The sequence below is a fragment of the Pygocentrus nattereri genome, chromosome 12, assembly GCF_015220715.1.
Source record: "Pygocentrus nattereri isolate fPygNat1 chromosome 12, fPygNat1.pri, whole genome shotgun sequence".
Lineage (NCBI taxonomy): Eukaryota > Metazoa > Chordata > Actinopteri > Characiformes > Serrasalmidae > Pygocentrus > Pygocentrus nattereri.
The window spans coordinates 30,201,112-30,228,672 of record NC_051222.1 but is presented as its reverse complement, the minus strand read 5'-3'; the positions used below and the strand labels follow the sequence as shown (position 1 = coordinate 30,228,672).

The 27,561-nt window shown below is 38.9% G+C and overlaps 1 protein-coding gene across 1 annotated transcript in view; it reads left to right on the top strand.

Annotated features, from left to right (window-relative positions):
• jag1a (jagged canonical Notch ligand 1a) overlaps positions 1-20,672 on the top strand; it is a 50,784-nt gene extending 30,112 nt beyond the window's left edge. The window contains exons 12-26 of the mRNA XM_017716495.2: positions 1,602-1,775; positions 3,205-3,355; positions 5,970-6,140; positions 7,356-7,469; positions 7,678-7,791; positions 7,885-7,998; positions 9,683-9,799; positions 11,019-11,046; positions 11,301-11,386; positions 12,730-12,843; positions 13,818-13,921; positions 14,982-15,206; positions 15,848-15,979; positions 16,423-16,573; positions 18,695-20,672. Coding sequence (XP_017571984.2) covers positions 1,602-1,775; positions 3,205-3,355; positions 5,970-6,140; positions 7,356-7,469; positions 7,678-7,791; positions 7,885-7,998; positions 9,683-9,799; positions 11,019-11,046; positions 11,301-11,386; positions 12,730-12,843; positions 13,818-13,921; positions 14,982-15,206; positions 15,848-15,979; positions 16,423-16,573; positions 18,695-19,212 — 2,313 coding nt within the window. The 3' untranslated portion in view covers positions 19,213-20,672. The remainder of the gene's footprint in view (positions 1-1,601; positions 1,776-3,204; positions 3,356-5,969; positions 6,141-7,355; positions 7,470-7,677; positions 7,792-7,884; positions 7,999-9,682; positions 9,800-11,018; positions 11,047-11,300; positions 11,387-12,729; positions 12,844-13,817; positions 13,922-14,981; positions 15,207-15,847; positions 15,980-16,422; positions 16,574-18,694) is intronic.
• The last annotated feature ends 6,889 nt before the right edge of the window (positions 20,673-27,561 follow it).

Genomic DNA, 27,561 nt, shown 5'->3' with positions numbered 1-27,561 from the left:
GCTTTGGAGAACAGACAGAAAGAAAGAAAAAGAAAGCAGGAAAGCCATCTTGGGGGGGAAAGAGAGCGAGAGAGAGAGAGAGAGAAAGAGAGTGCGGGTGGGAGGAAGACTGGATGAACACAGTAGATCAGATTTCCATAAACATTCCTGTCTCCTGCCAGAAAGAAAGAAAGAAGGAGAGAGAGAGAGAGGCTTTATTCTTTCCTCTCTCCTTCTTTCTCCTCCTCCCTGTGTGCCCACACCTCCCTCTCTCTCTCTCTCCCTTGCTTTTTCTTTCCCCGTCTTTTACCTCAGTGACCCTTTTCCTTCCACGAATGTTTGGTCCAACGGAGAACAGGCGAAGTGAAAAGGCCTCAGAGTGCTGATCAAAGAAAATGAATGAAAGTAAACAGGTTGATTAAGATGAATGGGATTACATTACGTTGGCTGTAGCGAAATGGCTGCACAGGGTTTGAAATGTTAGCTGAAATATCTCTTTTTAAACATACAGTACTGTGCAAATATCTCAGGCACTCAAGAAGGCAGTTTAAAACTGATTATCCCAGCCGAAAGTGTGGTTCTGGCAGTAAAAACACTATATAGCATTAAAATAGATACAAATACCCATAAATACAGTACAACGTAACATTTGTTTTTTAAAATGTTATTGACATATTAGTTAAAAAACAGGTGAAAGAAGACAGATTTGGTTCCTGGGGTCTCTGTGCACTCCTTTAAAGGAGCGTTCCAGCCTAAAACTAGCATTTAATGTTGGTTTTTTTCTTATGTAGATTAATCATCTGTACTACTGCATTCAGAAATGCACAATTCTATATCCTTTTTGTGTTTTTGCCCAATATATAGATTAATCTTTTAACTAATCCCGCAGACCCAGCAAAAATGGTGCTAAATGTCGTTTTACATCTGAATTTCTACGAGACTGAAGTTGGCTTCTTATTTGAATTTTCCGTTCCACCTTAAATGGATCAGCAGTTGTATTCTGGCACTTGTACATGTGCCTGAATGTAACTGCTGCACCACTTAAGGCGGAATGGGAACTTGAAAAAGAATTTGTCTCATATACACTCATACCTCCAACCGACAGACGCTGCCGGAATCCATAAAAATTAGTCATTCAGGCTTCAGTTGCTTCAGTTCTGGCTGGTCCACAACATGTTTTGCACGCAAGGCCCCAAACACGGCCTCATCTAATGCAGCGGACCAGCTTCTGAGGTGGTAAAAGGGGAGACAGGTCTCTAGTGTCCATGCTAGACTAATGCGAACCCCAAAAGACTGGCCATTCCTTTATGTCCGCTGCCTCGAAAACCAAGTGGGCTCCTTCAGATGAACTGGACTAGATAGCGGGAACCTGCTGTGTCTTCATTTTTATTTGAACGTGACTGAAACATCCCTGACTCTCACATTCAGCCAAACGAAATAACGTTAGTGTGGTTTGCACTCTTTGTATAATGTGTTATCGGTGGTTATTTAGCCAACGTGCTTTACCAGCAAGCCGATTGGCCAGAGTTTTCCCCATTACCAGATGCCACCATTCATTTTTCAAACAGTGAATTGTCTCCTGCTTCCTTCTAATACCTCTGTTCAAACTCTGTCTATCTCAGGACCTGGTAAACGGCTATAAATGTATGTGCGCACCTGGCTTTGCGGGTGATCACTGTGAGAGAGATATTGACGAGTGCGCAAGTCACCCGTGCCTCAACGGGGGCCGCTGTCAAGATGATGTCAATGGCTTTCAGTGTCTGTGCCTGCCTGGTTTCTCTGGAAACCTGTGCCAGGTGAGTGGTACACACGCACACTTACGCCCACGCCCTGCCACGCCCCAGAGCACCCAAGACATTCCTTGGTTAAATTCACGTGTTGAATTTGTTGTTAAGATTTAAAAAAAAAAAAAAAAAAAAACAAAACTCCAAATTCATCAAGTTTACTTTCTCTCCGTGAATTTATTCAAGTCTTTTATCTCAATTTGATTAGTTTATATAGCTCCCTCCAGCACACCGAAACCACAAACATTGTTCCCCTTCATCTGGAGTTGTTAGCGCCCCACCCTGCGCTAGCAGCTGCTCTCCACCCAAGCACAGTCAAGTCCGTTCATGTCACTACCTACAACAAACTGCTACTTGCTTCTTTTCTCTGGAAATGTGCTGGAATACTCATCCCATGTTTTCTCATAATATATTTTCCCATTCTGTGTGGAAATACATGAGCCAAGATGACCTTTTGTGCTTATGTGTCTTATTCGGCAATAAAACATTAGCATAGCTGAATTCTGTAGCTCATTCTGTGGTAAAACGTAAGAGTAGCTAATTTTCTTTAGCTTATTCTCTAGTAACACATTAGCCTGGCTGTGTTTCTGTGTCTTATTCGGCAGTAAAACACAGCATAGCTGTGTGTGTTTTTGTGTAGCTTATTTTTTAATAACTCATTAGCACGGTTGTGTTTTTGTAGATTATTCCAAACACATTCGCTGTGTTCTGCTGCTTCAGGAGAGCCCATTGTAGTAGCTGTATTTCTGTTGCTTATTCTATGACAACACGTTGGCCTCATCACACTTCTGACACATTACCATGTCTCTGTAGCTTAGCATATGGTTTGGGCTGTTATTTACATTTAACTCATTAGTGATGCTCATGTTGTTTGTTCCGTTATAACCTAGAAGCAGCCAATCTTTTGTTTCCTATTCTGTGATAACCCGTCAGCATAGCTGTATTTCTGTAGGTTATACTGGGAAAACTCATGTGTCTCACCATGGATCGACTCGACTTGGTCATGTTAACACATGCTACAGTAAAGCATTAGGCAAACCAGCCATGCTAGCTGAGTCATTAGTTCATTCTTGTGAAAATACAAAGTCCGCGTTATTTGGAACCGTTCCTTAGAAAAATAATTAGGGTGCACATGCTCGCAAGTTCTAACAAAACACATTAGCCTGTTTTTCACAAGGACAGCTACTCAAGCCTTCAGAGCATTGTACACTAAAAGAGATGAGTACTCTGAAGCGAATACGTTGTGACCCTTATCCTGAAGTGTTATTATGCCTTGGCCAACATTATATCCCAGCACCATATATGATTTTCACTTATCATTTAACTTAAGTTCATTCATACAGTATTGCGAAACTGTAGTGTACTACCACAGCTGGTATCTTGGGGTGTTATTTATGGCTCCACTATTCATTGTGTGACATTTTTCTGCCTTGTTCTCCAGTTGGACATTGACTACTGCGAAGGCGATCCCTGTCAGAACGGAGCGCAGTGTTTTAATCTGGCAACGGACTACTATTGTAAATGTCCCGAGGACTACGAGGGCAAAAACTGCTCCCTCCTCAAAGACCACTGTCGCACCACACCCTGCACAGGTTGGCATTCATGTTTGTTTGTGTTTGTACTTTTTCAGCAAAAATGCCCAGATGTTGAGGAAAACCAGGAAAACAGGTCTGACCTACAGGAACAAAGAAACAGACTTGATTAAAGTGCTTTTTAAAAGTGAAAGAACAACAAACACTTTGTGTGGTTAATGAGGTTAAGACTAGGGTTATACGTAGATTCTGACATATCGCTGCTGTAGGAACAAAACCTCGTATCGCCAAAATAGTAACTTTACAGGAGAAGGAAAAAAATGTACCTTTAATGTAAGTCAACGGAACCAGACTTCTTTCAAGTTATTTTGTGTCATTTCTGTTGGTCCATTCATCGTGAAATTTACACACAATGTTTAGGACTTCAGGTATTTTCAAACTACACCAAAAACTGAAAAACAACAAAAACGGAGATGCAAGGTTTTGTACCGACAGAGGCGATATATGCAATATATGTACTTATATGGCAGCATTTTCTGGACATTTTTCAAATCCAAATGCATTTTTGATAAAGCTAATTAAACTGTGTGTACGCTTGCATTTCCCATGTCAGTGTGCATTATTTTAAATATATTTCAAATTCAAATGCAGACTTTGTATTTGCATTTGCATTTCTGTGCGTGATGGCTAGAAAAGGTTAATATGGAAAAGCAAAATCTTTGTGGTATTTTATTTTCACTGTCTTAATGATCTCATTCTGTCATTAGGAATGGAATAATCCACTTGCCTGCCTCAGCTCAGACATAATTAAAATGTATGTTTCCAGTGAGGCTTCTTGTCAGTCAAAGTGGGTGGGAAGTGGGAAGGGACATTTTAGTGCGGGTGTTATTTAAGAGGTGTGCATACATATATACACACACACACACATACATATAAATATGTGTGTGTGTTCATATATATTATATGGTAGATGTTACTGCATACATATGGGACATATTATTCCTTATGGATACTTATATTGATATAAAGCGTATGGGGTAGGATTGTGCCAGGACATATGGGTCCTGAGATTGAATAATAACAAACGTGTGTGTGTGTGCGGTTTCAAGTTGTTCGAGTGACAAAATAGTTTACATAGTGCCACATTCTCCTCGGTCTTTTTCCACTTGTCTCAATGATGGTAATTGTAGCAGTGACAAGACCGCAGGCTCTTGAGCGAAGCCTCATCTTTATCAGCTTAAAATGTCCCTACAAAGGGCCAGAAGCTTAAGCTCAGCCTTCATATCGTGTCATATCACAACTCACAGCCTCTGTGTCTCTGGACGTCTAGACGTCGCTGATGCTCACGCACGCACATCTGAAACGTTATCCCGTCATACAGGGATATTCTGAGGTTTTAATGGAGACGCCCGAATGGTCCGAGAATGTTTTTTTAGCCGCCGCATTACTGAGGCTATCTTCAGTCTCAAGGCCCCCCTTAGCTGTTTGATGCCGTGCCATTGTAGCGGGGTGTAGCATTAGCCAATGCTAACGCTCCTCCTTTGGCCCCCCCACCCGGGCCCTTGTTGCCATGGGAACAGTTAAGATTTTGTTACATGTCAAGTGTAGCTGCATTACATGCACTGGGGGTGAAACCCTGCTGGCGCAGACTACACGACGACTTCGCTAAGCCTTAGCACGTTGCTATCTGACCTGCTAGCAGAGCTCTCAGCAGCTTGGGTGTGTGCCGGTATGGGGTGATACATGCTCCAAATAGAGGACAAAGAAACCGGGAGAGATAATAAGCCTTTTGACCCTTAGAGATCTTGTTTACGTGGCCAGTAATAAGAAAAGCATGTGAGATTTTGATCAATTGAAGTTAAAGTCAAGTTACTTCAGCTGTTTAGTTGATTTTCTAAGTAAAGTTAACCCGTCTCTGCAGAGAACACACTTCTGCAGGTTTTAAGGTACGATTAATGTTTATTTAGCATATCGCTGCTGTCAGAACAAAACCTAGTATCTCCATTTTTCACGTGGTACAGTTTTTGACATAATTAGAAAATGCCTGTTACCTGTTACACATTGTGTGTAAATTTCATGATGAATGGTTCAGAAGAAATGAACCAAAATGACTTGGAAAAAATTCTGGTTCCTTTGACTTACAATAAAAGTACAGTAGGTTTTCTTCCTTCTCCTGTAATGTTACCATTTTGGAGATACGAGGTTTCCTTCCAACAACAGCGATATTGGGGAAAATAACTAAAACATAAAATGAAGCCTTTACACAATTTATGGCACATTTTATATTTGTTTTCTTCCAATATGATAAATTCATGTAATAAAGAGAAATTGTGCCCTGAACTTTGCTGAAAAATGCTTTACTTATATGTGTAATTTGCCCAAAGGAATAAATTATTTTCCTTTTGATATTTTTTTTGCTTGAAGCCGACAACAAATATTAATAAAAACATTTATCCTGTCTGAAATTACATTAAATACTAAAGTAATTAATTATGTAACACGTTGTAATTGCAGTTACATGAAATAGGTGTGTAATGCAAGCTGCATGAACCGCTAAGCAGCAGCAACACTACGTGTCTTAAAGAGTTAAAAAGAGAAAGTAGATGGAAAGGAAAAGCTCTGTATGCAGATTTTCCTGAACTGATTCATGTTGTGCCTGTTTCGCCCTCTGCAGTGATTGACAGCTGCACGGTTGCCGTGGTTGCAAACAGCACTCCGGGCAGCACCAGCGTGCGCTTCATTTCTTCCAATGTGTGCGGCCCGCACGGCCGCTGCCGGAGCCACGCCGGGGGCCACTTCAGCTGCGAGTGTCAGGATGGCTTTACTGGAACTTACTGTCACGAGAGTGAGTCTTACCTGTTGCTACGACGACCACGGTCAACACACCCGCTGTGGAACCTTTTTAACCCCTTAAACTGATGACTGATTATTCAGATATTAATCCTAAGACTTATTCAGCACCTACTGTAAATTATTCAGTGACTATTGTTAATTATTCAGTATCTACTGCAAATAACTCAATATCTGCTAAAATAATCCAATCCAACAGATGAATTACCAGTTCATTCTAAATTATTCACTTATCAGTACTATACATTATTCAGTATTTTATAAATGATTCTGTCTATGAATTGTTCAGTAACTACATTACTTTATTCAGTATTTGCTATAAGATATTTATCTATTTTAAATTATTCAGTAACCATTTTAAATTTTTCAGTAACTAATTTAAAATTTTCAGTAACTATTACTAATTATTCAGTAACTAATTAAAAATTTTCAGTAACTATTACTAATTATTCAGTAACTACAATAAATTATTTAGTAACTATTAATTATTCAGTAACTACTATTAATTATTCAGTAACTATTATACATTATTCAGTACTTATTATTAATTATTCAGTAACTACTGTAAATTATTCAGTAACAATTATTAATTATTCAGTAACTACTATAAATTATTCAGTAACTACTATAAATTATTCAGTACCTACTATAAATTATTCAGTAACTACTTTAAATTATTCCGTACATATTATTAATTATTCAGTAACTACTGCAAATTATTCAGTACATATTATTAATTATTTAGTAACCACTGTAAATTATTCAGTAACTATTATTAATTATTCAGTATCTACTATAAATTATTCAGTAACTACTATAAATTATTCAGTAACTACTTTAAATTATTCAGTAACTACTATAAATTATTCAGTAACTATTATTAATTATTCAGTAACTACTATAAATTATTCAGTAACTACTTTAAATTATTCAGTACCTACTATAAATTATTCAGTAACTACTTTAAATTATTCAGTAACTACTATAAATTATTCAGTAACTACTTTAAATTATTCAGTAACTACTTTAAATTATTCAGTAACTACTATAAATTATTCAGTAACTACTTTAAATTATTCAGTAACTACTATAAATTATTCAGTAACTACTTTAAATTATTCAGTAACTACTATAAATTATTCAGTAACTACTTTAAATTATTCAGTAGCTGCTAAAAAGCTAACATTCTCTCTCATTTTCTCTCTCTCAGACATTAATGACTGTGAGAGCAGCCCGTGCCGTAACGGAGGGACATGCATTGATAAAGTGAATGTGTACCAGTGTATTTGTGCTGATGGCTGGGAGGGACCACAATGTGAAACTAGTAAGACACACATTTTCTATGTAATTCAAAGAGAAAATCAAATGTTCTGTATTTTAACACTAAAAGAGCTGAAACATATATAACCTCACTGCCCCAGTCAGTACAGCCTATATGTGGGAGCAGTTTAGCCCCGCCCATTCACAGTTTCACACTCCACACAATACGCACAGAGTGACTGTGTATTTCTATCTTTTTTTATTTTGTAAAGATATCGATGACTGCAGCACGAACCCGTGCCGAGATCGCGGCGTGTGTCGTGATCTGGTGAACGACTTCTATTGCGAGTGCATAAACGGCTGGAAGGGCAAGACTTGTCACTCACGTAAGCCCCGCCCCCTTTCCTACATAAAACACTGTCTCTGGTCTGTGATTGGTGGGAATTTAGAGCTGACAATAGGTTGATTCTACTTGGCAGGTGAGAGTCAGTGTGATGAGGCCACCTGTAACAATGGAGGGACCTGCTATGATGAAGGAGACTCATTCAAGTGCACATGTGCACCTGGGTGGGAGGGGGCTACCTGTAATATAGGTAAGATTTCCCCCCATTTGACCCACATGCTCCATTCTAAGAAGCTGCTTGCTGGGATTATAAACGGTTACAGAGGATTTCCTCTAATATTTAAACATTTCTGCATAAATCAGTGTTTTAGGTTTGAACAAAGTCATTCAGAGTGGTTTGGTGTGAAATGGTTCACTGTAGAGAAACTGACTCAGATCTCTATACTGTGGTGCTGATAGGAACCAGGGGTCATAATGTCTACAACACAAGTATGGCCACGTGTCTTCTGAATGTTTATATGTAACATTGATGATGGTAAAATAGTGGAAAATCTGAAAATATAAGTTTTCTTATATTTGTATAAGTTGACTATTTTGCCTTCAAACACATTGTATATAGCTCCTCACCTTAAACGTTAAAGATACATATGAGACCACAATCTTTCCTGAAACATCAGAGTTTCATGCATCGTTCACATAATAGTTTTCTGTGAGGGAGCTTTTCATATCACCACCACTGTCAACAGTAACAGCTCACATTTGACATCAAATCACCCTGACTTTGTTTACATCATAACCATTTAATTACGCAGACGTTTAGTGAACGACATTTAATGGCACTTTTTCAAAGAACAGCATCACTTTCAGCTTGCAGAGTCAATGATGTCGTTTTGTTACATTTAACCATCTGTTGCGTGATGTTGCTTCAGGGCAACAAACTAATTTTCCTCCCTTTACAATGACATACATATTTAAAGACAATCATAGGGTTAACTATAAAGAGAAAAGTTTGAGTAAGTCAATAAAAAGCATGTGCTTGGTCATATTATCTCATAGTGGATACATTTAAACCTCTTTTATACCATTCAGTATCAGGTTTTGGTTTTGTTTTTGTTTTTTTAGAATTTGCAGAAATATGTTTGTTGCCTAGAAGCAACATTGTGTGAAAGTAGCCAGTCACAAGCCAGGTGTCACCACTTTAGGGAACAAAGATTTTTTTTTTTTTTAGAATTTGCAGAAATATGTTTGTTGCCTAGAAGCAACATTGAGTGAAAGTAGCCAGTCACAAGCCAGGTGTCACCACTTTAGGGAACAAAGATCTAAACCATTTCTTCACATTGTTACCTCAAAGCAACATACTCCAAAAGGACCCCTCCACACATTATTACTATTGTTTTTTCATGTTTTTGAATTTAATAAACAGGTCTGAAAAAATAAATCAAAGACCATTTTCGTGCAAAAAAGTGAATGAATATATTTTTTAATTGCTCTCATAATGTGTGCAGTAGAGGGTTAAACTTTCATTGAATAAATGCAGCAGTGATTTGGTGTTATTTTATTAATGTAGGCCTAACATATACACAGTATGCTGTATCTTACTAATGTTACAGAACATCTTCTCTGACTGGAGTCACAACAAAATACTATTTTTGTTCTAAACAAACCAAAAAGTCCTAATCCCAGAATCAATAAAAATGAGCTGCAACGTAAAACATTATTGACTGTCTGGTTGATCACATAGCTCCCCACTCTCCTTAGTTGCTGTTTTTATTTCGTTCTGTGGAAAAAAAATATTTTTTTTGGTTTTGTTCTCTGTTTCCATTCTAATCCCTGATTACTGCTGTGGTTGGTGGTTGACGGCGGCTCTGTAGTCCTTTGTGTTGTAGTGGTTATGAAATTAAAGCCATATAAATGGTGTGTTTGTGCGCCTGCAGCCAAGAACAGCAGCTGTCTTCCCAATCCGTGTGAGAACGGAGCCACCTGCGTCGTCAGCGGCGACAGCTTCACCTGCGTGTGCAAAGAGGGCTGGGAGGGGCCGACCTGCAGCCAGAGTGAGAAACCCTTCTAATCCTCCCTCCTGCTGTGATGCTGAGTAATCGTGATGCGTTATTCAGGAACACTTCAAAAATGTCAAATAGCTTTTTAAGGTTTGCAGTTGTTTAAGCAGGTTCATTTAAAGGGAAACTAATATCACATGCAAATACGTTTGCTAATATTAGTGACGAGGCTATGTTCATTTTAAAGCTAAACCCCGCCCATGTTGTGACCTTGTTGTGATGTCAGCACTCAGTCCTTTGTTTGAATCACCTTTGAGTCAAAGGAGTTTCAATCTATGCTTTTAACAACAGTTTGGAAACTAATTATAAGAGTTAAATAATTATTACTAGGTGACAGCTTGTCCAATAATTATTTAAAACCTTTACTTAAAGGACAGATATCACTAAAAATCAAGATTTTCTCTTTTTTTTATTGAACTTTTAATAAAAGTTTTAAAATGTACTGTTTACTCCCTCAACCATCTGGGCCTTATATGGACATTAAGCTGCGAAAACAGCTTGTTTTGAATTTCCTGTGTTTTTGATGTCACAAAAAGAGACAGTATTAGCCCCGCCCATTCACGTTAAAGTTATAAGGAGTGTTTCTGCCTGCACGCTTTTTGAACAGGGCAGCCAATCAGAACAGAAGTACAAATAAACTCATGAGCAAACGTTTTGGCTCCCCAGGTGAAAGTACCTGTTTATTTAAAAAAAAAGAAAATAAGGTAACACATCCTCTGCAAAGAGCTAGCTTTTTTTTTCAGTGCACAATTACTGCTTATTTGTTCAATTTAACATAAAATCAGCCCTGTTATGGCACATTTTCTGATTTATGTTTGCTTTTTTATGTTAAAAGACAGCAAATATTAAATATTGTGAAAATTTAATAAATATACTGTAAAATTTACATAAAACCACCAAATTGGAAATTTTTGCATATGACTGCATCAGTCCTAAAGGCTAATTCTATCAGACAAGGTAAAGTTGGAAAGTGGACATGTGAATTAAAGATTATGGCTTTTTTCATACATAAAATCATAAAATATAGGATATGGGCCCTTTAATTATAGAACAGTGATTATCAGACGTTACACAGAAGAGAAGTTAAGTAAGCATCCCCAAACTTTTGGAAGGTGTATTTCCCTTTCATATTGAGAGAATAGTTCAGTAAGATCAGACTGACTGTAAATATCCCATTTTTTGAACTGTTTCTGTTTTGTTTTTGTATTTTTAGACGCGAATGACTGCAGCCCACACCCATGGTAAGCCATTCCCACGCACAGTTATCCTGCAGCCACGAACTCGCACAAACACACAAACAAGTACACAGTCGCTGACTCTCTCTCGCTCGTACGCTCTTCACGTGGAGCTCACATGGTTCTGCACAAACCCCTGAGGACGTCCAGGATGTGATTACATCAAGACCCCTCTCACCATTCATTACGCTGTGTGAACAACAGATGTTTATCTGTGTATGTGTTGACCTCTGACCCCTGAGCTTGACCTTCCTTTTCAGCTACAACAGTGGGACTTGTGTGGACGGAGATAACTGGTACCGGTGTGAGTGTGCGCCGGGCTTCGCCGGACCCGACTGCCGCATCAGTGAGTAAATAACCTGCGTTAGCGCTCCACTAATCACTGACGTAAAGCTACTAATGTGCTGCTTCCATGTCGTGTTGGAAAGGCCATGTTTAATGGATGAGCACATATCAACACCACACTGCCGTATTTGCCAACGAGAAGCTGATTTTTCAGTAATCCCCGACTTTCTGAGTTAGCAACGTCAGCAGAAAAGCAATAGTCGCTTATAATGCTGTACACCTGGCGTGTGTAGCTATTCTGCAGAGCACTGTTATTACTATCCAACAGGAGCACTGCCGTCTTTCTCTCATCCACAAGTGAAAAAAAATGCCTTGCATCCTTTGCTAATAATAAACAGAAAAACAGAAGTAAACAAAAAAAGAACATTTTTCCTTGCCTGTCCTCTTTTTCCGACCATAACCACTTGATCATGTCACATCGTACATCCAAAGTCACAAGGAGCTTCCGAGGAGCACTTGAAGGCCGCAATAGTCCAATGCAGCACTGACATTGTAGCCTTTGCTAAGCACAAAATACACGCTGTTTAGTGATGGATGCCTTTTTCCTCTAGATTCAAAAGGCTTCTGTTATTCTGCAGTTTAAAAACATGATTCACACTTCTTTTTGACACCAAACAGTGTGTCCAAAAAGTAGATTTACACTGTTAGAAATAAACGTACTATGCAGGTACATCATTCATTCATCAAGGTACAAACGATGTAAGTGTATCCTCAAAGATACAACAGTGGTTTTAAGGTCCGATGGTGTACGTTACACGAGTTTTTCCTAGTGGAAAAGTAGATATTTGTACCTTTTCATAACCAAATGTTTTAAATCAGAACATTAAAATAAAAGCCTGGAGGCCAGACGGGGTGTGGAGGCAATACAACTTAGACAGTATCATGTCAATGGATTATGGTTCAATGATGTTCCCTGAATAAAGGTACTGGGATGTACCCCTGAGGGTACCACTACAGTGACAAGAGAGGTACTGCCCCAGTGACAGTGTCGTACCTTTTTTTCTGAAAGTGTATACGAGTCCTGGGTAACTGAAGCTTTTTCTCTATAGCTTTAACCTGCTTCTGTTCTTCTCCTGTTTTTTGTTAATGCTACAATTTCCTGCACATTTAAAAAATTGGATAAAAGCACAGGGAAGGAAATCAAGTTAGGAAGAGAGTTTAGCTACTTTCCATTCAGCCTGGAACCGGTCCGAACTCTCCTAACTGGATTACTCTTATTCCTCACTTTTCCTATCAGCTGAGTAATTACATGTTATCACTGATGATGTATAATGCAGTAATAACATGGCAATAATAGAGTTATAACAACACAAGTTTTAATAGCATCTGTTTTTGTTCCCACAGACATTAACGAATGCCAGTCATCTCCTTGTGCTTTCGGCGCCACCTGCATTGATGAGATTAATGGCTTCCGCTGTGTGTGTCCGCCAGGGAGAACTGGAGCCAGGTGCCAGGAAGGTAACGCAGTTTAAACAGCCACATTAGCCATGATGCATCACATCAGAGCAGGCACCAGTTAGCTGAAAATGTTCACACTAAAACAGGTTATAGTCTCACTGTAAGATTCTCCATTAACCCATATATATATATATATATATATATATATATATTGCTGCTGTTGGAATAAAACCTTGTATCTCCAAAACGATGACTTTTCAGAAGGAAAAACCTACTTTAGTTTGAATGTAAGTCAATGGAACCAGAAGTTTTTCCAAGTAATTTTCACCCACTTCTTTTGGTCTAGTCATCATGAAATGTACACATAATATGAAGAGCAACAGACACTTTCACATTATGTCAAAAACTGAAAAATCTGAGATTATGAGATTATGTTCCCAACGGAAGCGATATATACATGCAGTAATATATACTTATAATGAAATACAGTTTATACATAGTACTGTGCAAAAGTCAAGGACCACCATTTGCGTCTTTAATTTACAGTATAAACAGCTTTTGCTATTAATTTTTCAAGTTATGTTGCTGAAGAAAGTTGCAAATAACATGAAATTTGAAGGAGAATAAATGGAAAAAAGCAGGAGTACCCAAGCTGTTTTTCAAAGAATGATTAACAGATACAGAGAAAATACTACCAACTACCTGCACGACCTGGTAAACCACCAAACTTCCCCATCTGATGAACAGCAGCTTTTTTGAGGAAGGAACTTGCACTTCCACAAAGGCTTGTACTTAAAACAAAAACATGGTCTCTGAATTTTTGCGCAGTACTGTAAATGTTAAAGAATGTTTTTCAACTGTTTTCAAGTAAGATCATTGGTTAAAATGAAGCAAATCAATATATGATAATAGTGTTCAGTTGATCACCAGTTGATCAAGTCCACCTCTGGCCTTTTAGGTGTGTTTAGCCAAAGGTTTGTAAGCTGCATCTGTAAGAGATTCTAAAACAGCTCCTGTTTGCTTCATTATGACAGGACGTCCGTGTAAGATAGGAGGCCGAATCATAGCCGACGGAGTGAGATGGGACGAAGACTGCAACACCTGCCACTGTCAAAACGGCCAAGTGACCTGCACAAAGGTACAGGACACCTCCTTAGAGGGCCAGTTTAGCCAAACAGTTCTAAGGTGAAGTTGAGGCTAACGCTGCCAGTTGCTCATGTCATTGTGGTTGTTGTGGTACCTAGCAGTCCACAGTAGCTGTACACTGAGGGCTCATGATAAGCACATTGGCTGTGAGCTGTAACTTTAGATCGTTTGTTACTGTTATTATTAACGAAAGCTGATCTTATTGGTATGCAGCTCGTCCTGATTCAGTCATAGATAATTCGATCTTTCTCATGCTTTGTGTTACTGTTGTGTCGCAACCCATCGTCCTTCTGTTTACTCTTTTCTGTCTCTTTCTGTTATATCTGAAACTGCCATTAGACAAGATTAAAGTGAAGTGATAACGCACATTAGTGGTATCAGTCAGCTTATCTAATGTTAAGTCTTGCACTTGTGAAAGGGAACGAAGGGCAGGAACATCATGGTTTAAGGGAAAACTGTCTGGCCAAATGTTTTACCTATGAAGGATTATATAAAAACAGTAGGCACGTCTGGTAATGTACAGAATGCATTAACCTGGTGGCTTTTGCAGACATGCATTCATTTTAATTCTAGACTCTTTAAGTGTGAATTTTCATTGAAGCCTAATTAAATGAAAGGTTAAACTATTAAACATTTAAAATAATTACATTTAACTATTAAACTACGCTGGTTTTTGGGTTGCATGTGGATTATACTTTCGTTTAATTTTTTGTTCTAGGATTATACTCAACCCCTTAAAATGTAGTATTTTAAATGAGTTATTAATTGTAATTCTTATTCATTAAATACTATTTGTTATTCAGTATCTGCTATAAATTATTTTGTAACTGCTATAAACAATTCAGTAACTGCAATAAATTATTCAGTATTTTCTATAAATTATTCAGTAACTACTATAAATTATTCAGTTTTTACTATAAATTATTTAGTTGCTACTATGGGTTATGAACAGATACGTAGACTGCGAGACGGACGAATTAGACCTCATTTGTCTGAGAATTGAACCTGTGTTTATTATAAAAGATAAACATATTTGTTATTTTCCCCTGTAGTTGTGGTGCGGCCCGAGGGCGTGTCGTTTGGTCGGAGCGGGTCGAGGTGATTGTCCTGCAGGTCAGTCGTGTGTGCCGGGGCGTGAAGAACACTGTTTCATCAGGCCATGCCCCATGCAGGGTGAGTGCTGGTCAGGTCAAAGGACATTCATCCGGTCCAGGTGTCACACAGAGAGCAACTGCGTCAACGTCACGTTCACTTTTATCAAAGACATCATGCCACAGGTGAGATAAACCAACAACTATAAATTATTCAGTGACTACCATAAATGATTCAGAAACTTCTATAGAAAATATTCAGCAGCTACTATAAATTATTCAGTATCTCTTATGAATTATTCAGTAACTGTTATAAATGATCCAGTAACTACTAGAAAAAAGTATTCAGTAACTGCCATGCCATTCAGTATCAGTAAATAATTTAACTATCAATTATGAATTATTCATAATTGAGACTTATGTAAATTATTTTCTACCTATTAATATTTTTCAGTAACTACTATGAGGTATTCAGTAAATACTGTATGTTATTCAGTATCTAAGTCATACAGTAGCTGCTATAAATTTGACAGCAACTACTGTAAAACTAATATGTACATTAAACAGTTAGAGATATCTGTATGTATATACATGCATATATAGCAGGTCCTCAGAATTTAGGAAGTTAAACTGTGAGAAAATGCAAATGTCTTAGTTGTCTTGTTTTTTGCCTTTCTGTCTTTTCTTCCATACGTGCTCTAAAAGCTCTAAAACATCTTTCTTCCCTTCTTTTTCTGTGTCGAGGACGTGCATCCACTCTAACATCTATCTTTTCTTTTTTGAAGAATGAGTGAATGCTTTGTATTAAATCTCTCTCTTTCTCACAGGGTGTAACCGTGGAGCAGGTGTGTAGGGAGTTGAGGAGTCTCTCTGTGGTGAAGAATCTTTCCTCAGAATTTTCCATCTCCATAACCTGCGAGCCCTCCACCACTGCCAGCAACGAGATCCACGTCACCATCGTACGTTCCCAAGAACATCCCTCACATTCTGTACAGCGTACATCCACGAAGCACCACCGGCAGCTTTAGCCTTTAACTGCATGACTGTAATACTCTAACATTAGTTACACTGTATTATAAAGTTCTTTGTTGAGATGTTTGATTCTTTCCGTCTGTTTCTAGAATTATGTGCTTTGGCAACAGCTCACTAAGTGCATAGCTCACAGAATAACAGTCGCTTATGCTGGGAAAACTCCACTAAGATTAAGGTCTCACTCACAGTAGGGCTTTGTTTATCTGGTATTGAAATGCAAGTACTAAAAGTAAGAGTAATTGCCAAATGTATGTCAGGAATGATTTCAATTGGCTTCATTGTGTTGACTTTTGGATTTTGGAAGTCTTTCAAAATCAAAGGGAATGTACGGAGTTTATAGCTGTTTTGTAACCAGGCTGTTTCCCTGCAGGTTTCTGATGATGGCGCAGGCAGCGATGCTCCAGTTAAAGAAATCACAGACAGGATCGTGGACCTGGTGAGCAAACGTAATGCTAATGGTACCATCCTCACCGCCATTGCGGAGGTGCGTGTACAGCGCAGGAAGAACACCAGCCAAAATGGTAAGAAACTACAGCAAGTAGAGTACTGAATATAAAGCAGTCTAAGGGAACCACAAGAAGTACAGAAAGTTATAACAAAACTAAATAACACATTCCGGAAAATTACATAATGTAAAATGTATGCTTTCATAGCATATTGTATATTATACCACTGGATAATTAGCTTTATTATAAAATGTATGCTCTATTAAGAGCGTTAAATTGAAATACTTATCATTAAAAGTAAAATCAAGTCAGGTTCAGTAATTATTAGGGATAACAATTGTAATCTAAATTTTGGCTCCTGATTTTGTTCAGACAAAAATCTTCAAATATGCCACTTTCAGTTTAAAAAAAAGGCTAAAAAAAGGAATGGTAATGAAATAGTGAATAAAATGCTGTTTATTTTCTTCATATTATACTGTGTATCATACAGTATCTCACAAAAGAGAGCACCCCCCGCATTTCTGCAAATATTCTGTTATATCTTTTCATGGGACATCACTATAGAAATGAAAACTGGATATAACTTGAAGTTGTCAGTGTGCAGCTTGTATAGTAGTATAGATTTACTGTCCTCTGAAAAAAACTCAATACGCAGCCATTAATATCTAAATAGCTGGCAACACAAGTGAGTACACCTCACAGTGAACATGTCCAAATTGTGCCCACTTGTTTTGTTGTCCCTCCCCGGTGTCATGTGACTCAGTAGAGTTACAAGGTTCCAGGTGTGAACGGGGAGCAGAGCTGTTAAATTTGGTGTTTTGGGTACAATTCGCTAATACTGGTCACTGGGTATTCAAAATGGTACGTCATGGCAAAGAACTCTCTGAGGATGTGAGAAATAGAATTGTTGCTCTCCACAAAGACGCCTAGGCTATAAGAAGACTGCTAATACCCTGAAACTGAGCCATAGCAAGCTCATACAGTGGTTTTCCAGGACAGATTTCACTCAGAACAGGCCTCACCAGGGTCGACCAAAGAAGTTGAGTAAATGTGTTCAGCATCATATCCAGAGGTTGGCTTCAAAAAATAGATGCATAAGTGCTGCCAGCATTGCTGCAGAGGTTGAGGAAGTGGGAAGTCAGCCTGTCAGTGCTCAGACCATATGCTGCACAATGCATCAGCTCAGTCTGCATGGCCGTCATCCCAGAAGAAAGCCTCTTCTGAAGCTGACACACAAGAAAGCCTGGAAACAGTTTGCTGAAGACAAGCAGTCCAGGAATATGGATTACTGGAACCATGTCCTGTGGGCTGACGAGACCAAGATAAACGTTTTTGGCTCAGATCGTGTCCAGCATGTGTGGTGGCGCCCTGGTGAGGAGAACCATGACAGCTGTCTCTTGCCTACTGTCACTGGGGCGCTGCAGTTCATTGACAGAAACATGAATTCCAACATGTACTTTGACGTTCTGAAGCAGAGCATGATCCCCTCCCTTCGGAAACTGGTTTTCCAACTTGATAACGACCCCAAACACACCTCCAAGATGACAACTGCCTTGCAGGTGAAGGTGACGGACTGGCCAAGTACGTCTCCAGACCGAAACCCAAATCGAGCACCTGTGGGGTATCTTCAAGCAGAAGGAGGAGGAGCCCAAGGTGTCTAACATCCACCAACTCCGTGATGTCATCATGGAGGAGTGGAAGAGGATTCCAGTGGGTTGCCCAAGAGGGTTAAGGCAGCACTAGATAGTAATGGTGGTCACCCAAAATATTGACACTTTAGACACAATTTGGACATGTCCACTGTGAGATTGACTCACTTGTGTTGGCAGCTATTTAGACATGAATTGCTGTGTGTTGTTTTATTTTCAGAAGACAGTGAATCTGTACTGCTACACAAGCTGTACACTCACTACTTTAGGTTTTTAAGTTAGTTACCAAGTCGATCAAAGTTAAATCAATTCTGTATTTCCCACAGTTCTCTCAGAAACATAGTCAGCATTATTATGAAATTAATTTATAAGCAGAAATAAAATACTAGTTATGTAATTCTTTCAGTTTCAGGTTCATCTTCTGTTAAGAATTTTTATTTCAGTGCATCGTTAGTAATGCTGTTATTTTGGCTCTGTAAAATTGTAGAAGGTATTCTAAAGTGAGAAAGATTCCCAGTCTTTATAATTCCCTTTTGTCTCTCTGTAGAATACTTGGTGCCGGTGCTGGTTTCTGTGGTAACCGTGATCTGGTTGATGGCGTTGGCGTCTGTGTTGCTATGGTTTGTGCGCCGAAGACGTAAGCAGAACGGCAGCACCACAGCGACCAGTCACGCTTCCCCATCGCCAATGTCGACGGCCGAGGACAACAACGCGGCCAACAACGCACGGGAGCACCTGAACCAGATCAAGAACCACATCGAGAAGAACCAGGCGTCCAACGGCAACGACAAACTCAACGGCGACGACAAGAACGCCGTCATTGCCAAAATCAGGACGCACTTCTCCGAGACCCCCTCCAGCCAGCCGGATGAGGACATGGACACAGACAAACGCCTCCACAAGGCCCGGTTTCCACGGCAACCGACCTACACGCTCGTGGACCGGGATGAGCAGCCATGTTTGAACGGAATGGCGGGGAAGCAGCCACACTGGACTAACAAACGAGACAACAGAGATCTGGAACAGTCCCAGAACAGTTTACACAGAATGGAGTATATCGTATAGCGACAGCTGCAAAAAATAAATAATTAATTAAAAATCCAGTGGGCTAACTCCACAGTCACCGTGACAACCATCACGGCCACATACAAAAATGGTCACGCCAGAAGGACAAAGGTAAAGGAAGGAGGAAAAAAAGAGGCGAGTTCACTCCGAAATTTCTTTGGACCACTGCTGAGAGGCTCCGATCGCTGACTCCGTTTGGAATGTGGGACGTTTACGCTAAAATGACGAAACAAAACAAAGGAAAACGAATAAAAGTCCCCACAGTGAAATCTACAATAAAGAAGATGCTGCCTCAGTCAGTCGGCTTGTTGTGGGTGGCTGTTTTTTTTTTTGTTTTTTGAATTTTTGGAAAAACCCCTGGTTTAAAACAGTAACGCCACTCTGTGGTTCTTCGTTTAGAAAAGAACTATGAATTCTCAGAAGTGGCGTCACCTTGCAGAAAAATCACAATCGTGTCCTGGTATTGGAAGTCACATGACTTTGCACTCAGCATCTGTCAGTGTTGGGATCATTTCACAAGGACTTTAGACTCGATTGGTCAGAGCAAGCCACGTTTATAAATGGAGCTTTTGTCAAAATTGGCAGATCTGAGATCAGATTTGCAGGTTCGATTTTAATCATTGTTAAATACTAAGATTTGGGTAACATGAGCTGATTGTAGTTGTTATAAAGGAAGACTGGATTAAAAGATCTGTAAGCGAATAACCTCCCGTCAGACCAAACCACAACCATTAAAATTTATTATTATTATTTATTAGGATCGTTTATTGTTTTTTGGGGTTTTTTTTGCAGGAGGGCAGGTTGTACGTATTCCTGCCGTCTTGCAACATGAAGAATTTGATGGTCGACTTAGAACGCTGTTGGTGTTGTGTAGATTTTGTATGTACATATTTTTAATTAATCATTGTGTATATTTGATTTTATTAACTTAATAATCAAGAGCCTATCATTCCTTTTTTTTCTTTTTATTTATGTGCTTCGTATAGATTCGAAGGTTTGACAGCTTTGTAAGCTTTCTACTTCCTTATTTTTGATGAGAAAATATTGTTTCATGTTTCGTAAATGCCAAAAGTGTTCTTGAGAGAATAGTTTTATTTTTTAACTGTATGCTGGGTGTTGTTTTCATGCCTGAATACGGATGCGTTGTACAAAGTTTTGTTTTTGAAAACCACGCGTTTGGTTAGATGTTTGTCAGGATTATTTTTGTAAAGTATTGAAAAGTAAAAACAAAAAAGACCTTGCAACAAAGACAAAAAGAAACGACCGGACATTTCTGGAATGGTGTTATTATTATTAGAATCTGTCTTGAGTCAGTCTAGAACGTTCTACCACAATATTATCATTACCAGTTTCCCGTAGCAGTATTCCGTAGTAAAGTGTACCTCCAGTTTGCATGAAATAGTTGAAATAAATGTAAAAAAAAAAAAAAAAGACTGACCATAAGATGAGAAGAAATAAAAGTAAGACGTTATCTTTTCTGGAAAAGGAAAAAACACCTTACTTGTTTTAGCTGATCATCATGTTTATATCATAAAGCAGTACTTTTTTTTATTTTGTACTAATTTTAAAACGTCAAAAAGAGAGAAGGGCAGGTCCAAAAAAGTTTAAAAAGTTAGACTCTTTATTCTGAGTGATGCTGGCCAGACATCCTAGTATTTGTGCAGTTTTTAGGCCTCTCTGATCAAAACAAGATGAATTTTAGTGCCATTAGTGTTAAGTTTAGGACTAAACGTGAGAATGTTTTTTTGTTGTTTCTTAAATTTCTGAGATGTTTGTTCCTGACAGTGAGTCTGTCTGTTTTCTGTTTGTGTCATTGGAAAGTAATATTTATTAAATACTTTGTAAGAGACAATAAATTTGTTGTGGGGCTGTTAATTTTTTAGCATTAGCACTTCAAGTTCTTAAGATTAAAAGTGACTTAAAGTGACTTAAAAGTCTTCAAGTATATAAAAGATTCCACCGATTTCTGCATAATTCATAAATTAAATAAAATAAAATAATAAATAAAGTCGCTAAGATGTAAATAGAGTCATTTAGAGTAGTTTGATGTCTGCTCTGTTCTAGAGAAACTTACAGTCAGGGTTGTTCACAGTGGTGGTGATAGGAACCAGACGTCTGAAGGCTCTAAAACCTCACTCAAAGAAAGTTTACACATGAAATAAATTTATAAATTTATTAATTATATAATACGGTTATAAATACGCTGCCTGATGCCTGAAACACTGGTGTACTTTTAGAATAACATTTTGGTCAAAAATATATTTTTAAATTCCATTTATGTTGGAAAGGGACATGCTGGGTGCTGCAAGGCAAATTCGTCCCCAGAGAACACGTTTTTATTATTGCAGATTTACCGCTATTTTACCATCAACATTACATAGAACTCAGAAGGTTCAGTGGTCGTTTTGGATAGTAAATAAAATGTCTACATTTGTGTTATAGACAGTGTGACACCTGGTTCCCATCACTGCTGTTGTCATTAAGTTTCTCTGCAATCAACCATTTAATATCAAACCATCTGAATGACTTTGTTTGCTTCTCAACATTGAAGTTACACTGAAGCTTCCCCTTTTAAGGGTGTTTGGCAGGGTGGTCTGACATTGAAAATGCTGACTGAAAGTGATGAAATCATGTTGCTAACGCACGTCGTATCACACACACACACACATAAACACACACATCCTATAAGCCGCTTATCCTTCTGGGTTGCGGGGGGAGCTGAGGCCTATCCCAGCAGTCATTGGGTGGAAGGCAGGATACACCCTGGACAGGTCACATCGTATCAACCTTAAGCTATTTAGGATCTTCCACCAAACTTAAGCAACAAAGTCATGGACAATTTACCATCAGCTAATCTTATTTATTGTAATTCTCTGAGACTGCAAAAGCACTTTTTCACATTGTTAGCAAGTTGCTAGTTTTGTTTGCAACCGTATTAGCGAGACGTGGTCTTATGTTGACTCGATGTAGTTTTTTCTTTTTTTTCAGAAAGAAGAAACAGCAGCTTGCCATCTAGTTCAGTATTGGGTCACACTTCTGAGAATTCGTGCTATTAAACTCAGCGAAAGCGTTAACAGCTACGGGATGCGAAGTCATTTTTCTAGTTGCCACGTCCTTTCACACTGAAGAAAATGACCTTTTCTGCTAATTTTATTCAGGCTTGGTGTAGCGTCTGCACACCAAAGCACAAACTAAGAAAAGTCCTGCAAATTGGTGAACAGCCTAATAAAGTACAATCACTAACTCATGCATGTAAGCATATAAAATGATACCATTAAGATAGATAAAGTGAATTAAGTCATTCTAGAGTTGGGAAGCAGCTGATCACGCGAACAACATGCAAGTTCTTGTAGCTTACAGAGACGGGTGCCTTCTGTCCGATGACCACAGCTGCCCAGCAAAATATCAGAAATAACTGCTCTGTAGTTTAATTCCTGCTTTGTGTTTACTGGGAATAAACGGTGTTTGGTGAAGTTACTCACAGTGAGCCTGATGACCGATTATTGTGATTAGACTTTGTCAAATATTACATGTTTTTACACATTAACAGTTTGCCCTTGCGGAACTGTGCTGGTGGGAGCGGGACTAAACGTTTTGGTTTAGTGGGTCAAATGATTCATATTTTCTTCAGGCCCAGGCCAAAGCGGGTTGAAATCTTGCAGGTACCTAATTTGGTGTGATCATGGCAGCAGGTGTAAGTTGCCATGTTTTACATTTTTTTTCAAACAAGTAACTCTTTTTCTAAATTTGTGTTTCTTTAAATTTGTGGAAAAATTACCGTTAAAATGTAAATCAGCACCTCATCAAAAATGAAAACATTTTAAACGAGCGTGGTGCGCTGAAATAAACATTATGAGTTACTGAAAATAAAATACTTCATATACAGGGTAAAACAGTGATTAGTTACAGGGCGACGATATCTACAGCGAGTTTTTAGCAGTTGCTTGCTAGCCGCTAGCTTTGTTGTTGAGATAGAGGGGTAGGGCGAAGTGTTACGGCTACATGGCCGGGTGGAGGTTTTTCAGAGACCCACTCCAAACAGAGTGATATGAGGGAAAAAAAGAAAAACCAGCAAGATGAGCGACCAAAGAAACCCACACGTGAGAATTTTCTCTGTTAAAAAATTCTGATAGCCACCGTATTATTTTAGTTCAATGTTGTTTCAATAGATTATTGCCATTTTCTTCATAACAAGCCTAAAACATCTCTAGTAGTATGCTATCCTCTCTGCAGCTAGCTAACTAAATTTCCTGTTCCACCTTAAATGGTGCAACATACAACCTCAGGCATCAGAACTGCTGCTCTATTTAAGGCGGAACAAGAGAATTTAAACAAGAATCTGGCAATTAGCTGACTTCAGCTTCGTATCACAGAAGAGTTAGTGGTGGGAGACAATTGATTTAAAGCTCCCTCCTTTGAAGGCGTATGATGCCCTAAAAGTAACTAAAGCCCAGCAGTGAGGAGCTGAACTTTCCCCCCCTCTGCTGTCACTGAAGGCTGGCAGGGTCGACTACAGAGCGGCGCTAGTGGCTGTTAATGAAGTAATGTGTTTTTTTTTATTTGAGGGTCTCATTTTTAGGGGAAGATTTCAACCACTACCCCTTGTGTTCCAATGGGGCAAGGTAACACTAGCAAACTAAGGGTAGGGGTAAAAAGAAGAAATGGGATTAGGCCTTGATCTGTCTATTCTAAGTGAATGGATAGCGTTTACGTCATATTAGAACAAACTGCAAAATCTGTGCCAGCTTCACCAAATCATATGTTTTAATCAATTTTCTGCCAACTGCTACTGTAACAATTCACGTTGGTCTTTGGGGACATCAAAAATTCTCCTGGGGGGCATGCCCCCAGAACCCCCTTGTAAAGGCTTAGCCCCCCCATCCATTGATCTCTAGTGGCACCACTGCTGTAAACTGCTGTAAGCTGGTTAGTGTGCATTTGTGGCGCAGCTTCAGTCTAGAGTTCCAGCAATCCATCCTCCTCCTGTTCTGTAGATACTCTTACTGTACTTAACAACTGCCATACGCTCAGCTAATGCAGCTCTACAGTGACTCTGACCAGTCACCAGTCTAACAGGCACACGGGTGTCTAGACGCTCAGCTCGTCTCACAGAATTAGACACACGTGACAGAAGTTATGGAACCATCTTCAGCACCATCTTTCTGCTTTCATGGGAACGCCGTGGGCCGGCCCTGAGATGGACCTGCTAAATGCGCTTAGCGAGTAAAGCACAAAGGATGTCTTCTACCCCTCCTGTGACCAGCGGGCTTTTCTTTGAAAAACCATTTAAGGAACCATGAAGTGGTGCCTTATCATGTAACTGTGTAACATTCCATGCATACTTTCCACTGCTGTTAGTTTTTACAGTGAAATTTCATCAGACTTTCAAATGATGCCCACTTTAGCGTTCAAGGAATTCCGAACTGTAATGCCCGTAATCATAATGAACTTACTGTTATGAGGACATTTGATTTCTCAAGTGTATCATCTGCCTCCATGCACTCTGTTCTAGAACGTCATCCGCGTTCACCTTCTTCTACATTGCTTTCCCCGTTCACGCTGTTCCAGAATGTTCTTCCTATTCACACTGTATTACAATGTTCTTCCCATTCACACTGCTCTGGAATGCTTTCCATATTCACACTCTATCGAATGCTTTTCCCATTCAGACTGTTCTAGAATGTTCTTCCAATTCACACTGTTCTATAATGCTTTCCCTGTTCATGCTGTTCTAGAATGTTCTTCCCATTCACACTGTTCTAGAATGCTCTTCCCATTCACACTGTTCTTGAATGCTTTCCATATTCATACTCTTCTAGAATGTTTTCCATATTCACACTGTTCTAGAATGCTTTCCCCGTTCACGCTGTTCCAGAATGTTCTTCCTATTCACACTGTATTACAATGTTCTTCCCATTCACACTGCTCTGGAATGCTTTCCATATTCACACTCTATCGAATGTTTTTCCCATTCAGACTGTTCTAGAATGTTCTTCCAATTCACACTGTTCTATAATGCTTTCCCTGTTCATGCTGTTCTAGAATGTTCTACCCATTCACACTGTTCTAGAATGCTCTTCCCATTCACACTGTTCTAGAATGCTTTCCATATTCATACTCTTCTAGAATGTTTTCCATATTCACACTGTTCTAGAATGCTTTCCCCATTCCCCATCATGTTCTAGAATGGTCTCTGCATTTACACTGTTCTAGAAAGTTCTCCACATTCTTCCTGTTCTAGAATGCTGCCAGTGTAACACGGAGCGATGGGGCGGACGCATACACTGAGAAAAGCAAGTTTCATTTCGGGCAAATCCAGGGTCAGGGTCAGAATAGTCCAGGTTCATGTAGTCAACACGGAGAGATTGGGGTTCAGACATGATGAAAGAAACACAGAATCAAACAAGCATACGAATCAAACAAAGACTAGCAAGTCAAACATCAAACAAACAAAATATCCAGTAAACAAAGACCAAAACAGACCAGGGGCTTATGTATCAGAGGGAAGATGAGGGACAGGTGGAAAACAGCTGGAGACAATCAGGAGTGGAGTCATGAAACAAGGGGGCAGGACTGAAAACCAAAACAAAGAAGCACATGGACAGGACTGGGAAGTAAACACAACTCAAGCATATGGACAGGACAGGGAGGGGCCAATCATGACAGCCAGCTGCCAACATTAGAATTCACTTTGTTCACACTCCTCTAGGATGTTCTCCTTCCATTCACACTATTCCAGAATTCCACTCACATGGTTCTAAAATGTTCTTCCCCATTCACATTATCCTAGAATGATCTTCTCCAGTTCACATAGTTCTAGAATTCTATTCACACGGTTCTAGAATGTTTGCCTCATTCAGTCTGTACATACAAAATGATCTCTTCCCATTTACGTTGTTCTAGAACTCTGTTCACATGGTTCTAGAATGTTTTCTTCATGTCTTTCACCCTGGTTCATTTGATCTATCAGTTCTTATTCTAGAACAGTAAAGCCGACTGGCAATATTAGAACACTGGTTTTACCAGAGAACATTGGCTTTGAATTGTGATGTCATGAAAACATTTACATACATTTACTTTTTGATTCAGCAATGTAGCTCCATCCATTCACGCAGAACTGTTTCTTGAGTGAGGCACAATACAGGACAGCCAATCAGAACAGATCTCATTTACATATATCGGTCTTTAAGGCACAGTAACCAAAACAGCCTGTTAAATTCTACTTGATGTGAAAATAGGTCAGAAACGGTCATATAAAATGAATTATGACTGTTTTTGGCACATAAAACTGCTCAAAATGGATCTCTGGGAACAAACTGTCAGAACAAAACCTTCTACCTCCATTTTTGATGTTTTTCAGTTTTTGACATTGTTTGAAAATGCTTGTTGTGCTTTACATTGTGTGTAAATTTCATGTTGAATGGGCCAAAACAACTTGGAGAAATGTCTGACTTACATTAACTTACATTAACAGTAAAGTATGTTATTTACTTCTTCTGTAAAATTACAATATATATATATATATATATATATATATATATATATATATATATATATATATATATGTGTGTGTGTGTGTGTGTGTGTGTGTGTGTGTGTGTGTGTGTGTGTGTGTGTGTGAAAAGTAGAGGATATGGGCAGAATACATAAGACTCAAAGTCCTGCTCATGATGTGAAAGTGGCTCGTTTTTATATATATATATATATATGTGTGTGTGCGTGTGTGTGTGTGTGTGTGGAACCTTCCTCTCAGACACTAATGTTCCATTACATGAGTGAATTTGTCACGGAAACTAGACACTACCCTGATGGCTGAAAAGCGCTACAGCCACGACTGCGGCGCTGAAATATTAGATATTATGAAACCCCCACATGTAAAGAGATATTTCACAGAGGTGTTCGTGTTCTCTCACAGACGTGAGATCAGCTTTTGGAGAACGAGAGAGTTTACGTGAGAACGTGTATGTTTAAAGCGATAGTTGAGTCGGTCCCTGCCTTCTTTCCAAAATAGTAAACTGTAAACCCAGTACACAGTAAACACCGGGGATAATTCCATGACATACTTGGGTGCGTTTGATATTACAGAGGCTTTTACCATTGTTTTATCATTTATACCTGTACATTTACGCTTATTCAGGAAAATTAGCAACTTAATAAAAATAGCTGGCTCACGTCTCACTGAAATTATCTGCAAAATGAAGTTTGCATTAGGAAAAGAAAAAAGAATCATAGGGGTGACAAGGCAAGGCGAGCACTGTAACTAGAACCTGTTGCATTATTTTATTATAAACTATTATTAAAGTATTGTAATGGTACTGTCTGATTACGTTTCTGTTATTTTTCATCTCA